Source organism: Acanthochromis polyacanthus, chromosome 5, assembly GCF_021347895.1.
Source record: "Acanthochromis polyacanthus isolate Apoly-LR-REF ecotype Palm Island chromosome 5, KAUST_Apoly_ChrSc, whole genome shotgun sequence".
In the NCBI taxonomy this organism is placed as follows: Eukaryota; Metazoa; Chordata; class Actinopteri; family Pomacentridae; genus Acanthochromis; species Acanthochromis polyacanthus.
In genome coordinates, this window is record NC_067117.1 from 39,717,331 (window position 1) to 39,731,633 (window position 14,303).

Below are 14,303 nucleotides of genomic sequence, written 5' to 3' on the forward strand. Positions count from 1 at the left end.
GGTGCTGTAGCTCTTTCTACACTTCTTGGATACTGCCGAGAACGTGTTTTGATTTTTTTTTTTTTGGTTATTGATCCTTCAGTATCCTTTTCCGTCTTTGTGAAGTCCCATAGTAACAAATCTCTGGTAATACTTTGCATGTCTGCTCCACATGGAAGATACAAACAGCCTGTAGGTCCAACACAGAGGACATTCTGATTTTCACATTTCATTTTGTATCAATGCTCATGCAATAAAGCTGATTAGTAATCACAAAAGTGTGATAATTTGTGTGTCAGTGGTTAATTTTGCTGCACACATTTTCAACTATGAGGACTTTATTTTCAATATCATCTTTCCAAAGTACTTATTTTCGATTGTCCAGAAGACAAAGTACTCTATTGTCAACTCAGAAATAATGCAGCTATTTAAAGGTGATGCGATTTTGAATCATTAGACACTGAAGTGATTTTGCACAAGTGTATTGTATATTGTTAGTACTAGCACACAATTTACTTCAGCACTAGATCATTGTAGTTTCCCCACTACTGTCAATCTCCTAACTTTTTGTTCTTTTTAATGTTGGGTGCACCACAGCAATATTGTAGAAATGGTGAGCTCATTCTTGTGTAGCAGGCCAGATTACAGTTTTTTCGATTGCTAACATGCATTGGTCGAAACTGAAGTCCAATGTTCAAAACTCTTAACTCAGTCTGTAAAACAGCAGTCCATGTGGACCGAACAGTGAATCACTTTCCGTTGCTTTGACACAAAATGCATTCAGTGACCATAGTTCACCACCTGCAAAACACTAGACATTTACAGCACATTTTTCAAATGCTAACACACTTTGTTCACAACAGTTAAAAACGCAATCAAATCAGAATAATGGGAATGGAGAAGTTATGCTATTGTTTGAAAACAAAAATTGTCTTGACCCCTCAGCTTTGTCTTTTGAATAACTTGGACTCTTCCACTGGTTTAAGAGGAAAAAAGGTTCTCTGGCTGAAGACTGCCCTGACCACAGCCAAAAGGGTGATTCTAAGACATTGGAAAGGACAAAATGATCCTACTTTTTCAGAATGGCTCAGCGCATTATCAGAGACTGCCTCATACGAACGTCTAATATATAAAATAAATGGACAAATTGATATTTTTGAAGAGATTTGGGAACCGTTTCTATCTAATTGTAAAGAATCCTAACTTCGACTAGAGATAATATTTTGGGTGCCTTTCTTTTTCTTTTCTCTATGATTGTTCCATTATGACTGGCTGTGGGGTTGGGGGTTCCGGGTTTTGGGATGAAAAGTAAGAAAATGTTTCCTTCCTTATTGTATTACTTAGAAGATACTGCACTGGTTGCATATATTTGTTCTAATTTTGTAATACTGCTTTTCTGTAACTTGCAATATTTTGCTGTGAAGGAATAAATAAATATAATACTGAAAAAAAAAAGAATAATGGGGAAAAACGTGAGGAATTTCTGCTGCAGCCACATTGAAATCTATTGAAAATCATATGAAAAATATTGACAATAAAAATAAATTAAAAAAATTATGTAATTCCAAACACAGCTGAGTGTAGTTGTCAGCTGAAAACCGATTCAGGTGATCTGTGTTTGGCCTCATCAGAACCATAAAAAGGAGACACTCAAAAAGGTTCTACCCACAATGCATCTCCAGAGAAGACATCAGGTGTAATGGATGGAAACATGAGGCCAAATGCAGACGACTGTGAATGTTACAGTATACATGTACATGTTGTTGGTTTTTGAGTTTTATCTCTTGATTTCTATTCTGCCCTCTGAATTCTGAGATTCTGCTTTTTTTTGTTTGTTTGTTTACAGTAAACTTTCTATTTTTTGTAAGGTCCCAAAGTTTCATTCAAAGGCACAGAAAAATACGTAAATGTTGCTGAAGTAAACTGCTGCATTCATTCTTGTTGCAAAATATTACAATAATTTAGAACACTCAAAGTGTAAAGTTCTTATTTTATAATAAAATACTGATTTATCTAAAAAGAAATCATTCAAACTTGAAAGATCTCAATTAATTTTATGTAATGCTCTCTGTCGTTAGTATTTTGTGGTTCAGTGTGCTCAGTGACAGGGTTTGTTTCCAAAGTGAGACTATTTTCTAGTGTTGTGGTTGAATGAGCTTATTTTGAGACATGAATGAAGTGTTTTGTTGGAGAGAAACAGTTTTGGGGACGAGATTTACTGTTTAGCTGAGATACATGATGGAAATGCAGGCTGTGTTAAGAGTTTTGAACATGTGACTGCAGTTTGGACCAATGCTTGTTAGCAATTAAAAAAACTGTAATACCCCGGCCAAAGTGTACCTGGGTTTAAACTGGCCGAGGTCAGAGGGATTGACCTGGCCTGTTACACCTGTATAAGGCTACATATTGGGAACCTTTAATCAGCAGTCTGTGGAAAATAGATGTCAAAACTACAGCTACCAAACTATAACAGAATAACTAAGCTCATCTTATCACCACATTTTTCTTCTTTCTACAATTGACCAATCCATCTTCCTCTCTGCTTGTTGTTCTCCTGCATGCCTGCCTTTCTCTTGTGCCCAAACGTCACTATTCTTCTCTTCCCCTTACATTAATTTTGTTTTCTTTAGTCTCCTCATTTCCTCTTTTAGTCCGTCTTCTCCTTTCTTCTGTGCACCGCCCCACTTCCTTTCTCACACTCATCCACCATCCCCTTCATCCTCTCTGCCTCTCCCTCTTCTTGCTCTAAACTGAGAGCTGGCCTACTTTCAAACATGGCGAGAGGAGATGGGGCTTGGAGGCTAGACTTAGCTGCAGGGGAGAAAAGGAGCCTCTGCTCCATTTATAGTTGCATGTGTGCATATGGTGTGTGTTTGGTGTGTTAGTGTTTTAGTGCCTGTATGTATTGGCCTGCAAATTGGTAACTGGCTGTGTGTGTGTGTGTGTGTGTGTGTGTGTGTGTGTGTGTGTGTGTGTGTGTGTGTGTGTGTGTGTGTGTGTGTGTGTGTGTGTGTGTGTGTGTGTGTTACACGTTAGTGTGCTACAGGCAGGGGTTTATTTATTTATTTATTTTATTTTTGGCAGACGGCCGTAATCGTAAGAGAAAAGCAGGAGAAGAGAAGGGAATAAGCAGGCAGCATCTCTGGGTCTCTCTGTGTGCACTGTGCATGTCTGTGTGTGTGGATGTAAGAGAGGAGATGCCAAGTGAGTGGTGATGCACGCCAGCTGTGGTGCAGTGCACTAGGCCGGCCTGACGTAGCGTTCGGCTCCAGGCAAAGCTGCAGATTGAAGGCCATGGGAGCCGGCATCAGCTCCAGCAACGTCACGGCTGCAGCCGCTGAACTGGGTAGGTGGTGGTGGTGATGAAGAGACCTATACGCAACCTAGATTTAACAAATGGTTAAAATGATCCTGAGTTGTGTGTTGTTTTGATGCAATTACCTGGCTGCACTTTCTCAAACAGAGAAAGCAGGGTGTGCAGATCTCATAGCAGCTGGGACCTGGCCTAGCAGCTGTCTGATCTGTATTATTTTGGTTTGTTTGATGGCTTCATGTGATGGCAGCACCTTCAGTTTTCAGTTAGATGTAGTGAAAGGAACTACTTTCTGTTTTGGTGCCTGTTTGCTGTCTTAAAGCATGAGATGATTATTCTGGTTTGTCCTGTGCAGGAATAAGTGTGGTACACAATGTGTATAGACTAGCTTAGCAAATTCAGTGTGATCTTGTTGTTATGCAAATTTTAATAAAGTATTCACAGCAAGGAGAACCAAAGTAGTTTAAACAAGACATGTTCCAAAGGGTATGAGTGAAACTTTAAAATGCTTTTCTTAACAGAAAAATGTGTTAATTAATTTCTTTGTGAATAATTATCATTGTTTTTTATTAAGCAATACGAGCAAGTGAACTATTATGAAGTGGCATTTTTGAAAAGTTTCTATTTTGTCATTTTTTTTTCACAGCCTCAATCCGTTGTGTATTTGGTGATGTCAAATAAGATAATATAAGATAAGATAAGATAGACTTTATTGATCTCACAAAGGAGAAATTTACTGTTACAGAGCTCTTAGGAACAAACAGAGGGGTGCAAAAAGTCACGAAAGGTGCAAGTACAAAATCACTCATATACATTGTTATAAGATAGAAAACTTTTCTTATATACATTGTTATAAAATAAGATATTGCACATAACAACTACACCGTAGTGTTATACAGTCTGATGGCAGTGGGGATGAAGGACCTGCGGTAGCGCTCCTTCTTGCACTGAGGGTGTCTGAGTCTCGTGCTAAAGGAGCTGCTCAGCTCCACTACAGTCCGGTGCAGTGGATGGGAGCTGTTGTCCATGATGGATGAGAGCTTGGTCAACATCCTCCTCTTGCCCACATCCATCACAGAGTCCAGTGGGCAGCCCAGGACAGAGCTGGCAATACGAGGAAAAAAGCACGTTAGGGTGGACTTTGACGTGGGGGCAAGTTGCTCCATACTTTTCGCTAGCTGAGCTGCTAGCTGAGATGCTAAGCTGCCTGCCTGGCTAAATACTGGAGCTATGTCGAAAATTCATTTCTCCATCACTCACATGTATGAAATGACATAGGAAAACAGACCCCAGGTTGAAAAAAACCGAAGTTCCCCTTTAAATCTGCTCTTGTCCTGTTTTTCTATTGCCGATGGCTGGTGGATCCTACATCCAGATTAAGAACAGGGATGCCTTCTTCCTACATAGCAAGCCAGCTACATCTATGAAATTTAGTAACAGGTAAATGACCACAAAAATGTTGTTGAGCTGCATTAATATAATAAATCTAAAATGCATCAATCAGAAATATAACTATTTGTATAGCAGCCAATAGCATTTTACAAAAAACTGGAGCTTCATACATATTCAGCCTCAGTGGGTCTCATTTCATTTAATTTCCTTCATTTCTTTGCTCACTGATTTATTTTAAAACCTTCAACAACTGCCATTTCAAGTGGTACCCAGGCCCAATATAGACACGCTTAAAATTAAATAGCATTCACTTGCAAGGACCACACCACTGATTTGAAGCTTGATTGTTTATAAGATGCAAAGGGTTGTTTTGTTGGTGATGACTGAGTTGAGCTACTGAATTGTGGGGAGAAAGCTTAGTTGGAGATCAGCAGTAATTCCCAGGCTGGTACACCCCTAGAAGCCTCCCGTAAGAAAGAAACGAAGAGTGGGCATACCATAGGTCTCAAAGGTTGGAGCTCATGAAAAGCAGATACACTTGAGGCACATGGCTTTGATTAGGTGGCCCCTCACCTGGAAGCTGCATCAATTCAGAAGGAGTAACCAGAGAACCTGCATGGATTTTGGATGTCGTCAGGACTTGCTCCAAATGAAAGAGGAATCAGGGTAAGATTACGACTTGACCAGTCTCTGTAGTGAACTGAGTGTCGAAAGGCAAAGCATACTGAGAATTTCTGGTTTGTATATGGTGTACTCCAGATTTCTCACAGCTTAGGCATGAATCTAGGTTAAAGCACATGATGGATATGGATTATGGATTATGGATATTATAGATTGGTTTGGATTTGTACAGCAATGGACTGTATTGCAGGAACAGAGGAAAGCCAACAGAACATTGATTCAAGAGTGCCGGATAGAGGTTGGGGTGTAGAACGTTGGAATGTGTTGATGACTTAGGATAGGAGGACAGATGATGGTTTAAGATGACCATGATTAATTAATTATGCTGCTGAGGTATTGTGGGAATGTTGAGTCCTAAATGAAGATGAACAATTCGAGATGGAGCTGGAAAATGTAACTTGGATGATGGAAAGGAGGAACAGAATCTATTATGAAAAGAGTGAAGGGAGTCAGGGATGTCGTTGCAGTAGCCAGGAAGTGTTCGACATAGAGGAAGAACAGGTTGGAGACTGACTGCCACATGACTCGTTGCACGAGAACCATGACTGCGGGAGAGTAGCTTCAATGTTTGGCCTTGGAGCCAGGGCGAAGAGCTTGCCACCCGCAGCTTGCTGTCGAGTTGTTATTCCTTTCCGTCAAAAGGAGCCAGTTGAGGTGGTTCAGATGCCTGATTTGGAACCATCTTTGGCGACTTGTTGGCATGGCCAATGGAGGTATCTTTGCTGATGATCAAAAGCATCAGAAGTGTAAGATGTGGCTTGTTGATGAGGTATGAGGTATAAAGAGGCTAGTGAAATTGGCATTTCGGTGCCAGAAAGGGAGTCAGAGTTGTTGAAGTGGATGACAGAGATGATTCAAACTGGCATCTTGGTACCAAAAGGATAAAAAAAAATATTTAATCATTGAATAGAGATAAGTGAATCTGGCATCTGTGTGCCAGAATGAGAATCAGTTATTGAAGTGGAGGATAGAGATAAATCAAACTGGAGCCCCAGTGACAGAATGAAAGTAGGAGATTGTTGATGTCGGGGTCTAATGACTTTACTTCTTTGAATGGCAGTGGGCCTGAAGTCTCTGGATCTTCTAATGCAAACTGAAAACTTTAGAAAGTGAAATGACTTGCAGGTGGAAACTGTCTGAAGGTACTTGATGTGGAAGTTAACTCATCTTGGATTGGATGAGTTCTAAGTCCATATTTCGGTGCTGGGATGTTGATGAGAGTTGTAGTGGGCATGACGAAGTGTTAGTGACTTTGTCAGGTTTTGTGAGCTTGTGAGCACAAATAGCTCAAAAATGACTGCTGCTGCAGAAAGGGCAAATCTGCTGGCGTCTGCACTGAAACTAAATGAGAATCTGGCATCCCAGTCCCAGGGTTTTTGATGTGGGGGTAGCAGTTATTGATGCTGGCATCTTGGTGCTTGGAATCATAGCAGGAAATTGATGACAGATGTTGTACAAACCAATTGTGAGTGCAGGCCAGTCAAGACTGACATGCCTCAGTGCAGGTACCCCGTGCAGCTGGCTAGCTTAAGATAGAGAGTTTGTCCTTGAAGTTAAGAACTGATTTTTCTTTAGGTCGACACCTTGTGGCAAGAGCATGGGAATGTAAAGTCTTTTGGACTTTGGAATAGCAACTTGTAGTGATGCTGTAAAGTGAAGATGACTGAAAGAGGAAGAACTGCTTTGGATTGTGTACAGTAGTGCTCTGTGCATGAGAAGCGAGACGAACAAATAGAAAGAGCAGTGTGGTATGTAGAGGTGTACAACAGGAAGGGGAGTCACTGAGGTGTGGTCCTGATCCTGAACCTCTACTACTACAGTTGTGGTGAGGGTCATTCCGTGTGGTTTCACCAGATGGTGGTTGCTGCACCATTTTCAAATTAGTCCTAAATTTGTATGCCATTAGATAGTCACAAAAGTACTTTATATGCAAAATTGTAGGCCTGTAGCTCAAATAGTTTCTGAGTTGTGGGGGTCTGAAATTTTCAGAATTTGGGCTATAAAAAGTGGGATTAAACATGTTAAATTTAATTGTACAATGTCATGTTTCAAGCAAAAGAACCTATACCTAAGTTATAACTTAGGTAGTTATACCATTACACTTTTTGAAGGTAGTCACCTTTAACAACTAACATTTCAAAAAGGACAAAACATACATAATACTACCATTGGAATGACTACTAATACTTGTATCCCAATTTAAAGTACTGAAAAGCAAAAAACGATTTTGACATTACCCATGCCATTTTGAGTAAGAATATCTCAGTAACTACAAATATAACCCTGCTGCTTTTTGTACAGTGATAGAAGACAGATGGAACTGTCTTGTAGAAAAAATTGGGGTCTCTGGTACCTGTCCCACACTGAGATTTTTGCCACCAAAAATAGCCAATTTAAAATCTCGTCCAACTTTGGGAGCTCATATTTTCCAAACTGAGGTACCTAGAAAGCTCCACTTTGCTAGGTTATCACACAAGTTTGTGTAGAATGGAACCCAGGGGTGTTAGAACACTTCTATGCAGTATTTCTAGTACTTTTAAGGTCCCAAACCCCACTCGTGAGTAGGTATCTCTTAATTTTTTGCATTTTTAGCAAGCCCCCATGGCCTGCAGAGTGTAGGGAAACACCTGAGGATGTTTGTGGGGCACTAGCTACATGCAGAGGCCTTGTTTACCAACTCACAGCTCTCTGGTATGTCTAGAGGCTGAGAAATAACCACTTAAAGATGCAAAAAATGCTGGCGAGGCTTTTTATAGCCCAAATTCTGAAAATTTCAGACCCCCACAATTCAGAAACTATTTGAACTACAGGCCTACAACTTTGCATAGAAAGTACTTTTGTGACTATCTAATGACATGCAAATTTAGGACTAATTTGAAAATGGTGCGGCAACACCCCCAAGGAATATCTGGTCATTTCACCTGGAATGACCCGTGAGAGAGTGTGTGTAGATATATATGTACAGACCCAGGGTGGGAGGGAAAGATTTTCTTTTTATTTCAATGTTTTAAAATTGTGAAGCACTTTGTGGTGTGATTTCATCGGATGAAAAGTGCTATACAAATATTGATTGATTGATTGATTGATTGATTGACTCAAGCTTTACTTATATTCTCCTTATAGAAGGACACATTGCTGTATCACATTAAACAACATTTAGAAATACTAAAAGGTGTTGGAATTATCATTGACAACCATAAATAGAGGATCATGTCAACCTTCTGCAAAGCACTGCAGTAAATGTTGTTTGCGATACACTTGTTTTAGTCACATTTTAATGTGTGGAGACAGATGCATATTATTACTGTTTATCAGTAGAATTGAATTTGAAAATGATCATAGAATAAGTGAATGATAATGATCATAGAATGAGTGCATTTTTTCCTTACAAAACTTACTTTGTCTTCTCCGTCTTGTCTTGTCAATAAAATTGTTTCCACAATTAGAGATAAATAGTACAACTATTCATATTTTTGCCTTGTTATATGAACCCAATATATGAAAGCTTGAACTTTTGATTATCTATGAGTCAAGACGAAAATGCTAATTATGAACACCACACCATCACTCCTATTCACTCTCTTTCATCTTCTTTTTGGCTCCTTTTTTCACTGTAATCCAGTCTTTTCCACATATTTATCTGCATTGCTACTTAAATTTCCTCTTTAATCCTTCTGTTGTCAGTGGTACCCAGTCATATCCTCCCTATGCCTCTCCCATTGCAGCATCTGGCTGTGAACTTTATTTCTTTCCCTTGCTTAATTCTCCTCCTTTTGCCTCCAGATCGTCCTAACACAGTGACCAACCTAACCCGTCAGGCAAGGCCTGCGTCTGGGGCAGGACTGGATCATGTGGAGTGGCTGGTGCCTTTGGTGGTGGTCTCAGCTCTGACCTTCCTCTGCCTCTTCCTGCTGCTGGCTGTGCTCATCTACTGGAGGTAGGTGTAACAGCACACAGAACACAGCAATAGTGTTTTGACCACGCACAATCACACAAACATGTAATGGAATTGGAGGCTGTGTCTGAAATCACTACTGTTGTTCACATCTTCATTACTCAATATATCATGGTAACTTAGTACTAGGTGCTTACTAATAATTATTTTTGCATTAGCAGCAGCAGCAGCTGTTGAGTCATGTTATGATCATTTTTACATTTGCAACATTTGGCTCTTGGCAATGTGGAACCACCACTGCATGAAAAGCCAGATTATCGACCCTGTGAATTCCGGAAAATCTACCTAGTTCCCCACAGTTCTCGGCTGTTCCCAGGCTGTGAACAACCAGTCAGCGGGGGCTGTGAACAGCATTAAACGGAACATGTTTGTGGGGTAGGGGGGTGGATGTGGGGGTCAAGGGGGGAGTGATACTTCACATCCAGGGCATGGTAGAGGTGTGCTTGTCAAGCGTGACTCAGGACACTGATTGGATGTAACAAGACATGGCTGCAGAAAAATTCTGTGTCATGATTGGTTGATACATCTGTTGCTATTGGGCAACCCCTGGGCCATGAAATCCCCCCTCACCCCCCACCCCCCATACTGTACACAATAATAATAATAAAGTTAATAATAATAATAATAATAATGTTTATTATTGTTAACCAATGGGCTATCATGCAATCAACGACATTAATTTATTGGGAGGGAAAAAATATGACATGTTGAGACATGCTGAAAACTTGAGCTTTATTGAAAAGTATAGATTACAAGAGTTCCCCAAATCCAAAATTAAAATTAAAACAAGACAAATAGTTTTTTTTTTTTTACAAAAAATAAAAGAAAAATTACAAAAAAATTAAAATAAAATTGCTCAAAGTTCAACAATATATATTTCAAAACAAATTAAAAACTAAAAAATGGGCAAATTGGTCTCTCACTCCGAGCTGGTCTCAGGCATCAGCTCTGGCTTAAAATGTCTCTTTGCTGCTGCTGTGTCATACTTACACACGTGGACAAAATTGTTGGTACCCCTCAGTTAAAGAAGGAAAAACCCACAATTCTCACTGAAATCACTTGAAACTCACAAAAGTAACAATAAATAAAAATTTATTGAAAATTAAATAATCAAAAACAGCCATTACTTTTGAATTGTTGATTAACATAATTATTTAAAAAAACAAACTAATGAAACAGGCCTGGACAAAAATGATGGTACCTCTATAAAAGATTGAAAACTATTTGACCAGAGTGACATGATTAACTCAGGTGTGTCATTTAATTGACATCACAGGTGTTTCCAAACTCATAATCAGTCAGTCTGCCTATTTAAAGGGAGACAAGTAGTCACCCTGCTGTTTGGTGAAAAGGTGTGTACCACACTGAACATGGACAACAGAAAGCGAAGGAGAGAATTGTCCCAGGACATCCGAAAAAAATTATAGACAAACATCTTAAAGGTAAAGGCTATAAGACCATCTCTAAACAGCTTGAAGTTCCTGTGACAACAGTGGCTCATATTATTCAGAAGTTCAAGACCCACGGGACAGTAGCCAACCTCCCTGGACGTGGCCGCAAGAGGAAAATTGATGACAAATTGAAGAGACGGATCGTTGGAATTGTATCCAAAGAGCCCAGAACAACCTCCAAAGAAATTAAAGGTGAACTCCAAGGCCAAGGTAGATCAGTGTCAGATCGCACCATTCGTCGTCGTTTGAGCCAAAGTGGACTTCACGGGAGACGACCAAGGAGGACACCACTGCTGAAAAAAACTCATAAAAAAGTCAGACTGGAATTTGCAAAAATGCATGTTGACAAGCCACAAAGCTTCTGGGAGAATGTCCTTTGGACAGATGAGACCAAACTGGAGCTTTTTGGTAAGGCACATCAACTCTATGTTCATAGACTCAAAAACCAAGCATACGAAGAAAAGAACACTGTCCCTACGGTGAAACATGGAGGAGGCTCAGTAATGTTTTGGGGCTGCTTTGCTGCATCTGGCACAGGGTGTCTTGAAAGTGTGCAAGGTACGATGAAATCTGAAGACTGTCAAGGCATTCTGGAGAGAAATGTGCTGCCTAGTGTCAGAAAGCTTGGTCTCAGTCGCAGGTCATGGGTCTTCCAACAGGACAACGATCCAAAACACACAGCCAAAAACACCCAAGAATGGCTGAGAGAAAAGCGTTGGACTATTCTAAAGTGGCCTTCTATGAGCCCAGATCTGAATCCCATTGAACATACGGTATGTGGAAGGAGCTGAAACATGTCATTTGGAGAAGACACCCATCAAACCTGAGACAACTGGAGCTGTTTGCTCATGAGGAGTGGGCCAAAATACCTGTTGACAGCTGCAGAACGCTCATTGACAAATACAGAAATCGTTTAATTGCAGTGATTGCCTCAAAAGGTTGTGCAACAAAATATTAAGTTATGGGTACCATCATTTTTGTCCAGCCCTATTTCATTAGTTTGTTTTTTTAAATAATTATGTTAATCAACAATTCAAAAGTGATGGCTGATTTTGATTATTTAATTTTCAATAAATTTTTATTTATTGTTACTTTTGTGAGTTTCAAGTGATTTCAGTGAGAATTGTGGGTTTTTCCTTCTTTAACTGAGGGGTACCAACAATTTTGTCCACGTGTGTATGTGGCTTCAGTCTGTCAGACGGCTGTCCACTGTGAAAATGTCTGTGATGTGCAGCTGTGTACCTTACATCAGCCTCAAGCCTTGCTTGTAGGGCAGCACACAGGTTGGATAAGTCCTGGCTGCAGAAGGATGGAGGCCATACTATCCATCCACACTCCCTGTCAACGCTGCCATCCTCCTCATCTGACATCATGTCAGTTGTGATGCCCTTCCATAAGTCCTCTTTATCTGGAGCAAGGACCATCTTCCTGGCATGCAGCAGCCGCCTGATCCGCCAGGAGTTCCTCCGTAGAGTTTCAAAATGTGTTTAAAAAGCAGCTGGAAAACAGTTAAATTAATGACGAGCGGCAGCCGGCGTGAATTCCCAATCAGCGCAGCATAAAAGCCTGGCTCTCCTCACAACGCACTGCTGGAACATTGCCTCAGGCGTCATACCTCATGCCACACGCCGTTCATTCCTGCTCATCACACACCGTCCCGGACTCTCTGGACCACCTTGTCTGCTCGTCACACACCGCTTCCTGTACTCGTTGGAATTACCTTGTCTGCACGTCACCCCTTCTCCGCTCCGCACCCCTCCTCCGTCTGCATCTGGTCCGTTTGCTCCTCAGCCCTCTTCTCATGCTTGCCACTGGCTCCCTCAGCTTAGCCCCCCACCTCGTCCTCTGATCCCCCCGGATAGAACGTGAGTCACCCTCCCTTTACTGTAGTTTTAGTATAGCCCTTACCACGGCCGTCTGGTCTGCCCTCAGTTTAATTTAGTTTAGTTTTGCCCCCCTACCTGTTTATGTCTCTGTGCCTCCCCTGTGGAGTGGTTTTTTATTATCATTAAAAATCCATTATTGTTTCACCTGCCTGTCTATCCACTTGCCTGTTTCATGGGTTCACACAACCTAGAACGTGACAGAATGTTCCAGCCACCCAAGAACCCAGCAACCTCCATGTCCGACCCACTTTTTTCGATCTCCTCCCATGAACTGTGATTTTTTTGTTAGACCGAGCCCTTGGTTTGGACGCCCCCAGCTTCCTCTCCAACAGCCAACCCGAGCCTGTTTCCCCGCTAGCAAAGGAGCCAGGTCGCAGAAGGCGAAATGCCAGGAGACGCTGAGGCGCTCCGGTTCTGGCTCTGGAGGAGCCCGGCCCCTTCTCGGCTCCAGAGCAGGGCGACACCTCTGCTACCCCGTGCTAGGGGGACCTAGGGTTGCCCCCTCGGTTCCCGAAGCGTTGAGAGTGGCCTCTGCCGTCATTGAGAGGCTCAGGGCCGCTGTGTCTCGTCTTGGGGGGTCCGGGGCCGTCGCCTCTGTCCATGAGACGATCGATGCTGTCATCTCAGGGTTAGAGAGATTCAGGGCAGCCTAATTAGCGTGCGAGGAGTCCTTGGCTACCTTTTGGAAACCCGGAACCACCACCTCATTCCTGGAGGCGGTGAGTGCCGCTGCTGCTGTCCTGGATAGGCTCGAGGTTGCCTCAACAACAGTCGAGAAGCAGTCCTGTGCCGCCTCACTCCCTCCGGCTGAGGAGAGGCCCCGTGCCGCCTCACTCCTCTTTGTTTCTGTGGGGCCCACTGCCCTGTCTTTGGTTCCTGTGGGGCCCACTGCCCCGTCTTTGGTTCCTGTGGGGCCCGTCGCCCCGTCTTCTGTCCCTGTGGGGCCCGTCGCCCCGTCTTCTGTCCCTGTGGGGCCCGTTGCCCCGTCTTCCGTCCCTGTGGGGCCCATTGCCCCGCCTCCGGCCCTGGCAAGCCCTGCAGCCTTGAAGAGGCATAAAGTCTCCCCCCCGGCACCTGCTGAGATGCGTAAAGCCTCCCCCCCGGTGCCCGCTGAGAGGCGTAAAGCCTCCCCCCCCGGCGCCCGCTGAGAGGTGTAAAGCCTCCGAGGCACCCTTAAAGGAGCTAGAAGCTCCCACCGCGCCCTTAAAGAAGCGTAAAGCTCCCCCTGTAATGTTTAAAGAGCTAAAAGCTCCATCTGCAGCCTTGAAAGAGCTAAAAGCTCCCTCTGCAGCCGTAAGGAGGCGTCCCACCTCCTCAGCAGCCTTAAGGAGGCGTCCGGCTTCCTCTGCAGCCTTGAGGCATGACGCCTTCCCCGAGTCCTTGATGAAGTATGACGCCTTCCCTGAGTCCTTGATGAGGCATGACACCTTCTCCTTGTCCTTGTTGAGGCATCCTGCCTTCTCCTTGTCCTTTTCGAGGCTTCCTGCCTCCTCCGAGTCCTTGTCGAGGTGTCCCGCCTCCTCCAAGTCCTTGTCGGGGCAAAATGCCTCCCCCACAGCTTTGGTGAGGCGAAACGCCTCCCCCGCAGCTTTGGTGAGGCGAAACGCCTCCCCCGCAGCTTTGGTGAGGCGAAACGCCTCCCCCGC

The 14,303-nt window shown here is 42.8% G+C and overlaps 1 protein-coding gene across 3 annotated transcripts in view; it reads left to right on the forward strand.

Annotated features, from left to right (window-relative positions):
• Positions 1-14,303, forward strand: part of LOC110970352 (receptor-type tyrosine-protein phosphatase gamma-like) — a 532,505-nt gene that overhangs the window by 454,320 nt on the left and 63,882 nt on the right. For all 3 annotated transcript variants that reach the window (XR_007941817.1, XM_051947993.1, XM_051947994.1), the window contains exon 13: positions 9,149-9,302. Coding sequence is in view for 2 of the 3 variants with exons in the window: in XM_051947993.1 (XP_051803953.1) it covers positions 9,149-9,302 (154 nt within the window). In the remaining variant the exon portion in view is untranslated. The remainder of the gene's footprint in view (positions 1-9,148; positions 9,303-14,303) is intronic.